General features: G+C 37.7%; 1 protein-coding gene and 1 pseudogene across 24 annotated transcripts; both read right to left on the bottom strand.

Annotated features, from left to right (window-relative positions):
• Positions 1-284: 284 nt before the first annotated feature.
• On the bottom strand, positions 285-1,963 carry LOC116404809. 24 transcript variants are annotated; one of them, XR_004217907.1, is made up of 6 exons: positions 1,531-1,748; positions 1,342-1,409; positions 1,152-1,200; positions 995-1,069; positions 804-878; positions 285-637 (listed from the first exon to the last, which is right to left on the bottom strand). XR_004217907.1 is itself a non-coding variant. In XM_031888307.1 (6 exons), exons 1-6 carry the CDS (start codon positions 1,531-1,533, stop codon positions 634-636), a joined length of 300 nt encoding a protein of 99 aa, XP_031744167.1. In that variant the 5' UTR covers positions 1,534-1,963; the 3' UTR covers positions 285-633. The 24 variants fall into 24 exon arrangements, 4 of the variants coding, with proteins under 4 accessions (XP_031744167.1, XP_031744168.1, XP_031744166.1 ...); XR_004217906.1 differs by having other exon boundaries at positions 1,342-1,390; positions 1,531-1,738; XR_004217904.1 differs by having other exon boundaries at positions 995-1,043; positions 1,531-1,724.
• A 4,694-nt stretch (positions 1,964-6,657) lies between these two features.
• Positions 6,658-7,847, bottom strand: LOC116404378 (annotated as a pseudogene).
• Positions 7,848-15,227: the final 7,380 nt, after the last annotated feature.

The raw sequence follows: 15,227 nt of genomic DNA on the forward strand, positions 1-15,227 counted from the left end.
GCACCAATTACCCGAAAGATTTTTTATTCAAGTACTCCCTTTAATTAAAAACCTTCAGACCTCTTTTCTTGGTTCCTTTAAAAACCACCTATTAGGCTTATAAGTTTCTTCACCAATCCTTCAAAAACTTTTAATACTTATAAGTTTCTTCACCAATCCTTCAAAAACTTTTATACTTATAAGTTTCTTCACCAATCTTCAAAACTTTACTCAAAAATTTATATTATTATTTCTTTTTAAATTAGAGTTCAATGCTCCATTCCTAACCACTAAGACAAAAAGGATGTTATAATTTCATTCCTTGCTCATCAACTTTTCTCAAACCCGTCTCTACAATCAGTCCTCCTATTTGACTCACCTACTCTTTGAAACAAAAACACTATATCTATCGACTACGAAGCAATATTTAAAACAATTCTGTATATATGTATAAAATAATCCTAGGTAGTTTATCATAAACAAACAATTTCCTACGACTACGAAGCAAAGCTATTAAGTCATTAAAACTTCTAACAAAACCACTGAAAATGTATATTCATGGAATTTCATCAATTTAAATTCACTTACAGCAGAAGAAGCTTACACTTTTTCCAGACCCTGCCTTTTACTCCTCAGCTAACCAAGTTTATTCTTCTACCTGTAAAAGAAAACATAATGTAAAGAATATGTCTAAAAGTAAGAATTTGTAAAACTTAATTATGAGAAAATAAAACAAGATGTGTCCTTCTTAGGCAAATTAAACCAGTGAACAGGAAAAGAAAACACCCTAATTGGAAAAATCCTTAATCGGAATAGATGCCTACCGTAAGATTTCATCTAGGAAAACACTCTCCGTCCGCCAGATTGCATTGCGTGAAGAAGAGAGAAGAACTTGTAAACTTAATTATGAGAAAATAAAACAAGATGAGTCCATCATAGGTAAATTAAACCAGTGAACAAAAGAAGAAAAAAAATCCTAATTCGAAAAATCCATAATCGGAATATAGACGCCTACCGTAAGATTTCATCTAGGAAAACAATCTCCGTCGTCTGGATTGCATTGCCTGAAGAAGAGAGGAGAACCTGTAAACTTAATTATGAGAAAATAAAACAAGATCTGTCCATCATAGGTAAATTAAACCAGTGAACAAAAGAAGAATATAGACGCCTACCGTAAGATTTCATCTAGGAAAACAATCTCCGTCGTCTGGATTGCATTGCCTGAAGAAGAGAGGAGAACCTGTAAACTTAATTATGAGAAAATAAAACAAGATCTGTCCATCATAGGTAAATTAAACCAGTGAACAAAAGAAAAAAAAAACCCTAATTCGAAAAATCCTTAATCGGAATATAGACGCCTACCGTAAGATTTCATCTAGGAAAACAATCTCCGTCGTCTGGATTGCATTGCCTGAAGAAGAGAGAAGAACCTGTAAACTTAATTATGAGAAAATAAAACAAGATCTGTCCTTCATATGTAAAATAAACCAGTGAACAGAAAAAAGAAAAACCCTAATTCAAAAAATCCTTAATCGGAATAGAGACGCCTACCATAAGATTTCATTTAGGAAAAAATCTCCGTCTGCCGGTTGCATTGCCTGAAGAAGAGAGTAGAGAGTGGAGAAGAAAATAGGAACTGAAACAAGCGCCGGGAGATTGGTGCCTTTTGACCGTGGAAGAGAGAGCAACGGCTGTTTTATTTTCTTGTGGAGAAAGAAGCCTCTCGAGCAGAAGTATTTAAAAAAGACTTGAAGTGTTCCAAAGTATTTCAAAAGCTATTGGGCTATTGGGCTATTGGGCTATTGGACTATTGGACCATTGGTTGGTGTGTTTCCAAGGCCTCCTTGTATGGTGGGTGCTAGAATGAGTCCATGAGCCTAAATGTGCAACAAATTGCTTCATCTTTCCTACATTTGTTTTTGGACCTTTATCATTGTATACATATTAAAATCTTTTGTTTAAAAGAAAATTAGTAATGTATCATGTTGTCATGTATTGCACAGGGGAAAAACCTTCTCTAAACCCCTAACAATTGGTTTTTTACTTTTGAACAAAGTGACATATTATAAAAAAATTATATCAACAAGCGTTTTCATTTTGAGATCCTATCCTTCTTTGGAACTTTTTGTGACACAATTTCATATAATTCTAACTGACATTGAAGTAAAAAGTACAAGTTCTATATTATTGAACTATGTTCGTGTTGTTCATAATTTTACCGTGTATAAATACATTAATTAGTTTTTAAACTCAATTAAAATATATGTTTGCATTTTGGAATCCATAATTATTTTAAACTTTTAATTTTTTTTTTCTTAAAATTTAAAAGTTTTTAAAAATTAGCTAACATTCTCTATAAATATAAACTTTTAAAATGTATATTCTGTTTCCTAAATTTTTAAATTTATTTTAGTTTGTCACTCTTTGATTTTTCTCCCTAAACCTTGAAGGTTCGATTATCCTTCCTTGTAATGAAAAAGTTTGTTTTAGTTCCAACCTCTAAACTTAAAAGAAAAAAAAAATCATTTGTGATTTACTACGTTGCTTTTCTTTCTAAAGTTCTCTTTCTTCAATGGTTGCTTTTCATAACTTCTTGACCGACATCATTGATTTGTTAAAACTAAAAAAAAGTTAATTTTTTTAAACGGGTTTAGCTCAAAATTAATTGGTACGTTATTTCATTCTAGACATGAGAGATTTGACCTCACGTCTTCACAACTCAAAACAATAATAATTATATCAACTTTTTTAAATTACGAAAGTCAAAACAAATATTTTAAAGTCTCAAAACTAAATTAAAATAAAAACTCATGTATTGTCACCTATTATTTTATAACTTGAATAACTATCTCTCTACTCATAAATATTGGTAATAAACCACACAAACCTCTATACTGATTATTTACTATCTACGTTGTTCGAAGATTATATTATGTAAAGAAATATACGCAAACATTAAAGACTAAACACATGTACTTAGCTTATATCATCCCTGACATAGTTATTATTACAACGACCAAGTCTAATATGAAGTGTATATGTGTAACTAGAAAATCTTATAGTCATTTTCAAAGTGACCTAAGCTATTGTCATTGTCATAAATCATAATTGTAGGTTGAAATTACCAATCATTGACTTGGCCCCAAATTGGTCTCTCAATAGTCGGTGGTCATTTTCATAGAACTTTCCTATACACACTAACATAATACCCATCTCAATTTTTCCACTCTCTTCTCTAAAGTCTAAAGAGTTGATCTTCTATCATCCAATCCTTTAAACAAATGCTTTAATTTCATATCGTCTGGTTCCGTGTACTTCAAGTTCCATTTGCTTCATTGTGATGTTTATTTTCATTTTTATATTTTTAATTTTAGTTCATCTTATCTTTGTACTCTTAAGGTGGTGATCGTTTTAGTTCGTCCATTATTGTTTTTAGGTCAATAAGTATAATGAACAAAATAAACCAAAAGTATAACAACCAAAGTATTTTATTTTTTTTTAATTGTCTTTGAATTTAAAAAGTTGTTAGGAAAAATACCTCTTGATTTGTTTTTCGTTAAAATGAAAAACGAAAACTGATGTGAGAATTGATGTGTAAATTTTAAAAAACGTATGCAATATAATATACGAGTCAATTATATAATTATCCTTATACAACTTATTTCTTTCAAACAATATCTCCAAAACGGCCCTTATAACATCGTTCAATAAATACATTTTGTACACATTGATGTGACATTAATTTTAACAAATGATACTTCAAATTATATTCTATACCATCTTTCAATTTTAAGCATCACTATCGCTTCGTTTGCGGTCTATAAACATTAATAAGAAAATGAAAACTACATTTTCAAAGTAGTGACGTAATTGAAACCCTACCACACATATATATAGATATTTCGTAAAATTTATCATATATTTATTTAACAACGTGGCCCACACGTGAAAATTAATAAGTCCCAACCTCATCAAAAACTTTCTCCAAACTTGGAAAAAGACTACACATTGAAGAAGAAGAAATCTCAACATCTACCAAATAATATTAACTATTGTAAAATCCACAAACATACATTGGAGTTTTAATAAATGATGGATGAATAATACAAATAATATATATATATATATATAAGAACTAGAGAGTATGTCTAGGAGCTTCCATTGTACGGCATTCACCGACCTTAAAGAAAATGTAATGTAAGGGTAAAGTTGGAATTTTATTCGATAAGAAATTGCCACGTCAAGGAATGGTGGTTGTTCGTTGAGCTGTAAACACGTCCGTGTTAATTGATGAGGTGGCGATGGGAGCCACAAAAGAGTGACCTGGATGGCTCCATTGGTTGGTTTCTTATTGTTGAGTTATCACAAAAAGTGCTTTCCTTAACCACGTTAACTTTTTGACTTTTTTTTTTAGCTTGCTGAGCTGTCAATGAATTGGTCAGCGACAAGACGCAGTTGATAACAATGACCTTTAACACGTGAGAACCCATGTCGTTTTAAGAACAAAATTAATTGCTTTTTTTTTTTTTGAAAAAATAAAACTGCCATATATATATATATATATATGTTATGTATGTATTTGCAACTTTTATTTTGTTTGGCACATGGGTCCTATGAGATATCAAATCCAAAATTTGACTATAAAAACGTTCAATCACAATTACAATTCTCTCGTTAGGGGAATTTAAAGGTATCAAATTGGAAAAAAAAATGAACTAAAGGATGATCGAAGTTGTATTTTTAATGTTTTTAATTGTCCTATGGTCAGGGCGTTGGACGGTTGAATGGTTGGATGGTTGGAGGTTGACTTTTCAAGCATATAGATGTATATCAATTAGAAAGTAATTGAATTCGTTGTTTTCAATCTCAAATGCTATAAACAACTGTAACAATGTAGAGTTACATGTGATTGTTTGACGAGCCTAAATGTGAAGAATGAGTCATATTCAAAGGGCACTCGTGATCTTAACTTTTATTGATTTAGATGAACTATATGCAGTCCTATAGTATCATTATTAAAATGGTCCATATGCATTATATGTTACTTTACCACTTTTGGACCTATTGTTTTATTAGGTCTATTAAGTAAAAAGATAATGTCATAATTAAATATAATAATTGGTGATATCTATAAATAGAATCTTAATAATTGGTTATTGTCATTAAGTACTTCATTATTCTCATCAAGAAATCTAATTAAAGAAGGCCAAGTGATATAAACACAATTTATCGAGAAGATTATTCATGTATATGTATGTTATTTTTTAACTAAATTTAATTTGTAAAACTATCTAGTCCAAACATTTTGGTATTTACTGTTTTATACAATGTTAGAGTTTTACTATATAATAATAAAAATAAAACTTACTAAGCCAACAAGAAATTCAAGACGAACACGAACACATACACAAGATCCAAGAACAACCATATATTTGTAAAGAAAGCTATATTTATGCACTTTAAACTTTAAAAGTCATCAAAAAGTTTTAAATAAAATAAAAAATATCATATCATTGAAAAATAATCCAATTTTTTAAAAAGTACACCATCCATGTTGAATACAAAACACATTGTTAGGCATATCATATGGATTTTTATTTTATTTTATTTCATTCTAACAACAATTATAGTATTTACTATGCTTGATCATTACAAAATTTTAAACGCATAAATTATTTAAAATTTTGAAATAGTATAAAAAAAACAAAACAATTATAGTTCAACTATTATATTCAGATACCATTGCGTAAACTTTGTCAACGAGAACTTTATAGTTCAGTAAGAATAATCTAAAAACATATATACAAAATCAAGCTTGAACACAAGTTTATCCCTGAAGTAACTAACAATATTAATGGAAAGTCATTCTTTTTTATAAATGCATCAATAATGATAAATGGATTGGTGATTATTCGTACAAGTTATTAAAAGAATAATCATTCTCCTCCTGTTAAATCAACATTTTCATTTTAAAAAACATAATTATATTTGTGTGTTGATCTATTTATTTTAAAGAAAAACATAATTTACTAAATTTAGATTTAAAGATAAGGATAAAATTGATATTGTTTTTGTTATATTTTGTAAATAATTTGAATATTTTTTAAAATAAAAACAAGTGGGGAATAATATCTGTTTAGCGTCACAACATATTTAATTTTCAATCAATTAGTTCCTAAACTCTACTTTAAAATAAAAATCTAATTATACTTTCCATATTACTCAAATATAAAAATCGAAAAGCACCGTATTGACTTTTTAAAATAATTCTAAGAAAGAAAAAGGAAGAAGGAGGAAAAACGTTGTAGCTCTCTGACAGATGGACACATTAAATTAGTACAAAGAATCAGTTGACCAAATTTTGAAAAGGAAGAATCAATTAATTAAGTAGTTAAATGCCACGTCAGATGGATTGTTAGGTGGTTAATTACACAAGTCGGCAAAGTGTTATTCTTTCTTAAAAGTGATTTTAATTATATATAATTACCTTCTCTTTCCTTAATTAAAGTCAAATTATTACTTATATTACTTACTTATTAGAGCATGTTATGAAAATAACAAATACTATTAATTTAACCTCAATATATATATATATATAATTCATCTTTTTTCTCTCTCCCTAAATTGACACTTGTCTCTAAAATACTCAATCAGATTTTTTTTTTCTTCTTTCTTGTATTACGTTAATTTTTAACTATAGTTCATATCACATAAAAATACAAATACAAATAGAAACTTTATATATATATTATAACTGAGAAATAAAACTTGCTTTGATAAAAGCAAGAAAACAAAGGATTTCTTTTTTTTTTTTCCTAAGTTTAAACCATCAAAATATGACGTATAAATGAAGACAAAAAACCCCCAATTTCTAACAAATATTGGGCACTGTCCACACAAAAGAATCACAATGGTTTTTTTTCTCTTTCTCATAACCATTGTAAAAAATAAAATAAAATAAACTACATCTGTTTTTTTTTCTTCTTATATATATATTTTTAAATATTTTTTTAATTAGCTTCGTTTTCCTTCTTCATCCGTTCCATGAACCGACGTATTCTGTCAAGCGCAACATGCAGCGTTTTTTCACTCATATTAGCAAAACAAACCCTGAACCAACCGGGTTCAGAGCAGTGACATTGATGAACCGGGCGAAATAATTCAATTTCACTTCCTTCAAGATCCTCTTCCATATCTCAATTTCACCTTCTTTGGTTTTTTTATCTTTCAACAACGGGCTCAAATTCATCCAACAAAACAAACCGGCATTCCCTTCCAAACATTCAATCCCAGCGGTTCGCAGCCCCTTCAATTATCATCTCATACCGTTTCTTGAGCCCGGTCCCGGTTCATTTTAATATAATTCTCCGTGAACTTTCCGGTTCGACAACATGGACGCTAAAAAACCGTTGCGTTTGTGAAGATATAAGCGTAAAGCTAGACATCCGGCGAGCGGTGGTGACGACTTTATCGTTGTATGAATAGATCGTGCCGACTCTGAACCCGGGAAGGCCGAGGTCTTTGGAGAGACTGTAGACGATGTGTACACGTTCGGCGTTTTTATAGCCGCGAGATTCCAAAACCTCGGCGACGCTTGTGAACTCGTCGGGGGAGAAAACGGAACCGAAATAGATTTCGTCGGATACGAGATGGATGTTTTTGCGTGTAACGAAATCTAGAATGTCTTCGATTGTGGACCGTTGGATCGTTGCTCCGAGTGGATTTGATGGGTTTGTGATTAAAACTCCTCTTACTTTGATTTTCATTTCCGTTCCATGAACCGACATCGACTCATCTCAATCTTTAAGGAAGAGATCGACGATCCCAAGTTCTTTTTACTCCATGAATCAAGTCTTTTTCCGTCGGACGACTCGTAGGAGGTGAGAAGGCGCCCTTACTACTCCGTCCCACACAGTGTACTACTATCGGCCCTAGCAAGCAAGATCTACCTACACAAGCTCGATCAGGAGATAGGGAGGATTCGACAGAAGTACTCAATTCCTCTTGTTCAGAGAATCAGATCGGTTCTATTAAGGACAGGTCGTATTGATGACCAAGAAAACTCTGGAGAAGAAGCAAGCTTCAACGCTCCCCAAGACTACAGAGCCCTCATTATGGGGAGGGTAAAGAGCTTCCAACGCAAAGCGGCCTTTCATTCCCTTCTTTCGTCGTGGCACACCCCACACACAAGCACCACCCGGCTCAGGGGGGACCAGAAAAGGCCTTTCCTTTTCCCCCCTTCGTCTTACCTTGCCGCCTTCCTTAACAAGCCCTCGAGCCTCCTTTGCGCCGCCTTCCTCATAGAAGGAACCGGGTTGACCCCTCAGGCCGAATTCTATGGTCGAGAAGGCTGTAATAAGAAATTGGCCATGAGAGACCTTTTTCAGTATTGCAAAAGAAAAGGCCTGCTGATAGAGCTGGGCGGGGAGGCGATATTAGTTATCAGGTCAGAGAGAGGCCTGGCCCGTAAGCAGGCCTCCTTAAAAACCCATTACTTAAGAAACTTCGAGGCCTCGGACCCCGTCCCAAGTCCGACCGTCCCTTTCTAGGCCATTGTGCCTTTCTTCTGGGTTTTGGGACGGAACCAAGAAACCGAGTCTGCGGCGTCACCGTTCGGCTTTTGTGGGCGAGAAACTTCAAGATCACTTAGAATCGGACCACCCAGTAGCTAGATGTGGACTTTCGAGGCCTCAGACCATGTCCCAAGTCCGACCGTCCCTTTTTAGGCCATTGTGCCTTTCTTCGGCGTTTTGGAACGGAACCAAGAAAACGAGTCTGCGGCATCACCGTTCGGCTTTTGTAGGCGAGAAACTTCGAGAGCACTCAGAATCGGACCACCCAGTAGCTAGATGTGGACTTTCGAGGCCTCGGACCCCGTCCCAAGTCGGACCGTCCCTTTCTAGGCCATTGTGCCTTTCTTCTGGGTTTTGGGACGGAACCAAGAAACCGAGTCTGCGGCGTCACCGTTCGGCTTTTGTGGGCGAGAAACTTCAAGATCACTTAGAATCGGACCACCCAGTAGCTAGATGTGGACTTTCGAGGCCTCAGACCATGTCCCAAGTCCGACCGTCCCTTTTTAGGCCATTGTGCCTTTCTTCGGCGTTTTGGAACGGAACCAAGAAAACGAGTCTGCGGCATCACCGTTCGGCTTTTATAGGCGAGAAACTTCGAGAGCACTCAGAATCGGACCACCCAGTAGCTAGATGTGGACTTTCGAGGCCTCGTACCCCGTCCCAAGTCCGACCGTCCCTTTCTAGGCCATTGTGAATTTCTTCGGCGTTTTGGGACGGAACCAAGAAACCGAGTCTGCGGCGTCACCGTTCGGCTTTTGTGGGCGAGATACATCGAGAGCACTCAAAATCGGACCACCCAGTAGCTAGATGTGGACTTTCGAGGCCTCGGTCCCCGTCCCAAGTCCGACCGTCCCTTTCTAGGCCATTGTGCCATTCTTCGGTGTTTGGGGACGGAACCAAGAAACCGAGTCTGCGGCATCACCGTTCGGCTTTTGTTGGCGAGAAACTTCAAGATCACTCATAATCGGACCACCCAGTAGCTAGATGTGGACTTTCGAGGCCTCGGACCCCGTCCCAAGTCCGACCGTCCCTTTCTAGGCCATTGTGCCTTTCTTCGGCGTTTTGGGACAGAACCAAGAAACCGAGTCTGGGGCGTCACCGTTCGGCTTTTGTGGGCGAGAAACTTCGAGATCACTCAGAATCGGACCACCTAGTAGCTAGATGTGGACTTTCGAGGCCTCGGACCCCGTTCCAAGTCCGACCGTCCCTTTCTAGGCCATTGTGCCTTTCTTCGGCGTTTTGGGACAGGACCAAGAAACCGAGTCTGCGGTGTCACCGTTCGGCTTTTATGGGCGAGAAACTTCGAGATCACTCAGAATCGGACCATCCAGTAGCTAGATGTGGACTTTCGAGGCCTCGAACCCCGTTCCAAGTCCGATCGTCCCTTTCTAGGCCATTGTGCCTTTCTTCGGCGTTTTGGGACAGAACCAAGAAACCAAGTCTGCGGTGTCACCGTTCGGCTTTTGTGTTCAAGAAACTTCGAGATCACTCACAATCGGACCACCCAGTAGCTAGATGTGGACTTTCGAGGCCTCGGACCCCGTCCCAAGTCCGATCGTCCCTTTCTAGGCCATTGTGCCTTTCTTCGGCGTTTTGGGACGAAACCAAGAAACCGAGTCTGCGATGTCACCGTTCGGCTTTTGTGTTCGAGAAACTTCGAGATCACTCACAATCGAACCACCCAGTAGCTAGATGTGGACTTTCGAGGCCTCGGACCCCGTCCCAAGTCCGACCGTCCCTTTCTAGGCCATTGTGCCTTCCTTCGGCGTTTTGGGACAGGACCAAGAAACCGAGTCTGCGGTGTCACCGTTCGGCTTTTATGGGCGAGAAACTTCGAGATCACTCAGAATCGGACCATCCAGTAGCTAGATGTGGACTTTCGAGGCCTCGAACCCCGTTCCAAGTCCGATCGTCCCTTTCTAGGCCATTGTGCCTTTCTTCGGCGTTTTGGGACAGAACCAAGAAACCAAGTCTGCGGTGTCACCGTTCGGCTTTTGTGTTCAAGAAACTTCGAGATCACTCACAATCGGACCACCAGTAGCTAGATGTGGACTTTCGAGGCCTCGGACCCCGTCCCAAGTCCGATCGTCCCTTTCTAGGCCATTGTGCCTTTCTTCGGCGTTTTGGGACGAAACCAAGAAACCGAGTCTGCGATGTCACCGTTCGGCTTTTGTGTTCGAGAAACTTCGAGATCACTCACAATCGAACCACCCAGTAGCTAGATGTGGACTTTCGAGGCCTCGGACCCCGTCCCAAGTCCGACCGTCTCTTTCAAGGCCATTGTGCCTTTCTTCGGCGTTCTGGGACGGAACCAAGAAACCGAGTCTGCGGTGTCACCGTTCGGCTTTTGTGTTCGAGAAACTTCGAGATCACTCACAATCGGACCACCCAGTAGCTAGATGTGGACTTTCGAGGCCTCGGACCCCGTCCCAAGTCCGACCGTCCCTTTCTAGGGCATTGTCCCTTTCTTCGGCGTTTTGGGACGGAACCAAGAAACCGAGTCTGCAGCGTCACCGTTCGGCTTTTGTGGGCGAGAAACTTCGAGATCACAAAGAATCGGACCACCCAGTAGCTAGATGTGGACTTTCGAGGCCTCGGACCCCGTCCCAAGTCTGACCGTCCATTTCTAGGCCATTGTGCCTTCCTTCGGCGTTTTGGGACGGGACCAAGAAACCGAGTCTGCGGTGTCACCGTTCGGCTTTTATGGGCGAGAAACTTCGAGATCACTCAGAATCGGACCACCCAGTAGCTAGATGTGGACTTTCGAGGCCTCGAACCCCGTCCCAAGTCCGATCGTCCCTTTCTAGGCCATTGTGCCTTTCTTCGGCGTTTTGGGACGAAACCAAGAGACCGAGTCTGGGGCGTCACCGTTCGGCTTTTGTGGGCAAGAAACTTCGTGATCACTCAGAATTGGACCACCCAGGTGCTAGATGTGGACTTTCGAGGCCTCGGACCCCGTTCCAAGTCCGGTCGTCCCTTTCTATGCCATTGTTCCTTTCTTCCGCGTTTTGGGACGGAACCAAGAGACCGAGTCTGGGGCGTCACCGTTCAGCTTTTGTGGGCAAGAAACTTCGAGATCACTAAGTTATGCACAGCGGAAAAAGAATCGAATTTCTACCCTAATTGCCACAATTAACATGTAACCATAAACTAATCAAATTAGGGTTTTAAGAAGTATTACCTTTGAAGCTTTCAAAAGGTTTGATGTCTTCTTACCAATTCTACCCGAGACCACCACTAGTACTCAACTGCTATCCTCTAGACAAAGAACCGGGTTGTGGGACCCAATTTTGGTGTAGAAAGTAATGGAGATAAAATGAGATTGGAAGCTTTTTTTTCTTTTGTTGAGATTATGAAAATGATAAAAGAGGCAAAAGTCCTTCAACATTTGAAAACATCTCTATTTATAGCCTAATTACATGCAAAAATGCATGCAATTCAATTGCCAAATCTCAACACCTAATATTCCACTAACAATTAGTGGAACTTAGTGGGCTAGGTGTCTATATCTCATATAGCCACATATCCCACTAAGAGTTAGTGGGATTATCCAACAAAATGTTGGATTTTCCCACTAACTTAGTCCAAGGGTAAAATGGTCATTAGATTTTTCTAGTCAAAAGTCAAACTTTGACTTTTCTAAGTCAAAAGTCAATATTTTGACTTTTTACCATTTTGTCCGTCTTGACTATTTCCAACCTCCCGAGCATGAATCCGCATTCATTTTTCCAAAATTCAAATCACATTTGAATATAAGGCCGGTCAAAGTTGGACTTTTCAAAGTCAAAAGTCAAAATTTTGACTTTTTACTATTTTTGACCAATTCAATCAATTCCGAGCTTCTTAGTATGAATCCGCATTCATACTTATAATATGTAAAACATAAAGCTCTATTTGTAATTAGAAGACCGACGACTATATCACTATATTTGTCGGTTTCCCTTTCTTCTCCCAATTCGAACAATTCGACTTATTTCATCACACTGTTCTAAGTTTAATCCATATGAGCTAGCAGAGGAACCTAATGGACCTATAGATCATGGGCTCCAACGATTCAAGATTAACTAGCTAAACTCTTTTAAACCGAGTTAATCAACATTCGTTAACTAACGGGTCATTCCACTAAAGTCCCGTAGTTGCACTCCCCTCACTATAGATATATTTGTGTCCATTTGATAAAACCATAATCAGTAAGTTAATCCTTCACAGGTTGCTCGTAACCTTGGCTGGGTCAAAATACCGTTTTACCCCCAAGATTACATCTTGCTCCTTAAGTCCCACTAATCCACTATTGAACAATTGGTTTAAGGTTCAACCTATAAACTTAATCCCTCTCGGGCCAATGAGAGGGTGGGGCCCCTTGTTCAAGACTTGGATTCAGTGCTTAAGAGAGCAACCTATCTACTAACCCTAAAGCGGGTAGGAGTGAATTCCATCTTGTACCCTATGTTCCCAGCTATCCACCCGATCTTACCCCTGAAATGGGAGGCTTATTGGGCCAACGCTGATGAGCTGCCCTCACCTATGCAGATCTAAGGATAATCTCGTGTGAACAGGAGTTCATAGTTAACTCAGGATTAAGACTAAGTTACCTAGGTCATCAATAATTGAGATAGTCAGTTTTAAACAGTAAACGGTGTTATAACGTAAAAATGACTAATTCATGGTTCAGTCTTATGTAAACATTTTACATAGGATGCCCCCACTTTCATGTCTCTACATGAACGATTAGGATCACCTCGTTTGTACTACAAAGTGGGCCGCATCCATAGTTTCTCTAAATAAGGCGCCCAACCTTTATTTCATATACTATAGACTATTTAGGCTATATACTCGAACTTGATCCACGTTTATGTTTACACATAAAGTTCAAGTTTATTCAAAAAATAGCCTTGGAACTTGATTTATTGGATTTAAGATTATAATATTTAATTTCTCAATAACAACTTTATTGAACAGAATATGATTTACAAACTACGAGTTTTAGGACAAAAAATTCCAACAAACTCCCACTTGGACTAAAATTCCTAGTGGTATGAGAGATGTGGTGTGAGAGAATATATATGAAACTAGGGCACATGGCCAATAAGTCTCCCACTTGTCCTAGTTTACAAACATCGTAGACCTAAACTGTGTAGGTGACCCTCAAACACTTTAGCCGTGAGAGCTTTTGTAAAAGGATCAGCAATGTTTTGCTGAGAAGAAATCTGGGTTACTACAACGTCACCACGATGTACAATTTCCCTGATAAGATGGTACTTGCGTTCAATATGCTTTCCTCTTTTATGGCTTCTAGGTTCTCTTGAATTTGCAACTGCACCACTGTTGTCACAGTATAAAGTGATTGGTAGATGCATATTTGGAACGACTTCCAAATCTGTCAAGAATTTTCTTAGCCATACTGCTTCTTTTGCTGCTTCACAAGCCGCTACGTATTCAGCTTCCATTGTGGAATCAGCTATACAAGTTTGCTTTATGCTTCTCCAAACTACTGCTCCTCCATTTAGAGTAAATACTGATCCTGATGTAGACTTTCTAGCATCTTTATCAGTTTGGAAATCTGAATCAGTGTATCCAGTAAGGATCAGATCCTTTGTACCATACATGAGCATGTAGTCTTTTGTTCTTCGAAGATATTTTAGAATGTTTTTAACGGCTGTCCAGTGATCACGTCCAGGATTGGATTGATACCTACTGACCATCCCTACTGAGTAGCAAATGTCAGGTCTAGTACATAACATTGCATACATTAAACTTCCAACAGCGGAAGCATAGGGAATATTTCTCATATCCTCAACTTTCTTGAGGTGTCTTAGGACATTGTTCCTTTGACAAATGAATTCCATATCTGTACGGCAGCAGACCCTTTTTGGAATTCTGCATTTTATATCTAGACAACATTTTGTCTATGTAAGATGCTTGAGACATGGCTAGTGTTTTGTTCTTACGGTTTCGAACAATTTGGATTCCGAGAACGTATTGTGCATCTCCCAGATCTTTCATTTGAAATTGCATAGCTAGCCATTTCTTGATATCAGTAAGATATCCTACGTCATTTCCAATAAGTAGAATATCATCTACATATAAGACTAAAAATGCTATAATGGAATTGACGACCTTTTTGTAAACACAAGGCTCGTCAACATTTTGTTCAAAGCCATAAGATTTGATCGCAGTATCAAATCTTATATTCCAGGATCTAGAAGCTTGTTTTAATCCATAAATGGATTTTTTAAGCTTACAAACCTTTTGTTCTTGATCTTGTTCTATAAACCCCTCTGGTTGAGACATATAGATACTCTCTTCAAGATTACCATTCAAAAAAGCTGTCTTGACATCCATCTGCCAAATTTCATAATCATAAAAAGTGGCGATGGATAAGAGTATTCTAATTGACTTTAACATGGCAACAGGAGAGAAAGTTTCCTCATAGTCTACTCCCTCTCTCTGGGTATAACCCTTTGCCACAAGTCGAGCCTTGAAAGTCTGTACTTTACCGGCATGGTCTCGTTTTCTCTTGTAGATCCATTTACAACCAATAGGTTTTACGTCATTTGGTTGATCTACTAGAGTCCAGACAGAATTAAAGTACATAGACTCCATTTCGAGGTCCATGGCTTTGATCCATTGGTCACGATCTACATCTTTCATTGCCTGTTTATAGGTTAATGGATC

The sequence above is a fragment of the Cucumis sativus genome, chromosome 6 (genome assembly GCF_000004075.3).
Source record: "Cucumis sativus cultivar 9930 chromosome 6, Cucumber_9930_V3, whole genome shotgun sequence".
Classification (NCBI taxonomy): Eukaryota; Viridiplantae; Streptophyta; class Magnoliopsida; order Cucurbitales; family Cucurbitaceae; genus Cucumis; species Cucumis sativus.